Source organism: Myotis davidii, unplaced genomic scaffold (genome assembly GCF_000327345.1).
Source record: "Myotis davidii unplaced genomic scaffold, ASM32734v1 scaffold198, whole genome shotgun sequence".
NCBI classification, from domain to species: Eukaryota; Metazoa; Chordata; class Mammalia; order Chiroptera; family Vespertilionidae; genus Myotis; species Myotis davidii.
The window spans coordinates 1,112,843-1,113,849 of NW_006291485.1; the positions used below are offsets into that span (position 1 = coordinate 1,112,843).

At 63.2% G+C, this 1,007-nt stretch overlaps 1 protein-coding gene across 1 annotated transcript in view; it reads left to right on the forward strand.

Annotated features, from left to right (window-relative positions):
- Positions 1–1,007, forward strand: part of LOC102754908 (mitotic interactor and substrate of PLK1-like) — a 6,386-nt gene extending 5,379 nt beyond the window's left edge. The window contains exon 5 of the mRNA XM_006764846.2: positions 3–1,007. Within this exon, the coding sequence (XP_006764909.1) occupies positions 3–726 (724 nt within the window). The 3' untranslated portion in view covers positions 727–1,007. The remainder of the gene's footprint in view (positions 1–2) is intronic.

The window sequence follows — 1,007 nt, forward strand, 5'->3', positions numbered from 1 at the left end:
CTCTCCGGGGGCCCCCAGCCGGGACTCAGGAGAGCACTGAGCTCAGACTCCATCCTTGGCCTGGCCCCCGACACCAGGGCGGCCGCCCCCGCTCCAGAGCTGAGGAAGGTGAACCGCATCCACCCTGACGCCTACCAGCCGTACCTGAGCCCGGGGACCCCCCAGCCAAGGTTCCCAGCTTTCCACGCACGGGGCCAGCCTGGCGGTCTCGCTGCAGACGAGGCCAAGGCGGTGGCAAAGGCCGCGGGGTCTCCGAGGCATCTCTCGGAATCCTCTAGAAAACCCTCAGGCACAAAGCAGGAGTCCTGGAAGCCCTCAGGGGCACCCCCACCAGCCAACAGGGGTGTCGTGCGATGGGGGTACTTCCGCCTGCGTCCCCTGCGGTTCAGGGTCCCAGACGTGCCCCAGAAGGCCGAGACGCCCCGATCCTGGGGCTGGGAAGTGGCTGGGGCCCCCCCTCTGCGGCTCCAAAGGTCCCAGTCCTCTGAGCTGCTGGAGCGGGAGGTGGAGAGCGTCCTGAGGCGGGAGCAAGAGGTGGCGGAGGAGCGACGCAATGCCCTCTTCCCGGAGGTCTTCTCCCCGCCGCTGGACTGTGACCCCGACTCCAGGAGCTCCTCCCGGGCTTCGGGTGAGGAAGGGCCGGGCGGGACGGCTGCTTGGTCTGGTCCCGGAGACTGGAGCAGAGAAGGGTGGGGAGGGGGAGTTGGGGGGATCGAGAGGGACTGAGCGTGGAGGGACGTCTGGAGGACTTTGTCCACTCCCCCAGTTGGCTGGTCTCTCTGCCTGTATGTTCCCGGAAACGGTAGATTTTGGAGAGAGATGTCCACTTGGCACTGTGGCGTTTGCTTTATGGATTTGAAGGTTTTGTTATTAGGCGCATAAAAGGTTTACAGACGCTGCATCCTCTTGGTCAATTGTTCCTCTTTGTTATGAAAGATCTCCTGTGTCACTTTTAATGTTTTCACCTGGCGTGAGATCTCACCCATCCATCTGCCCAGTTCTTCCTG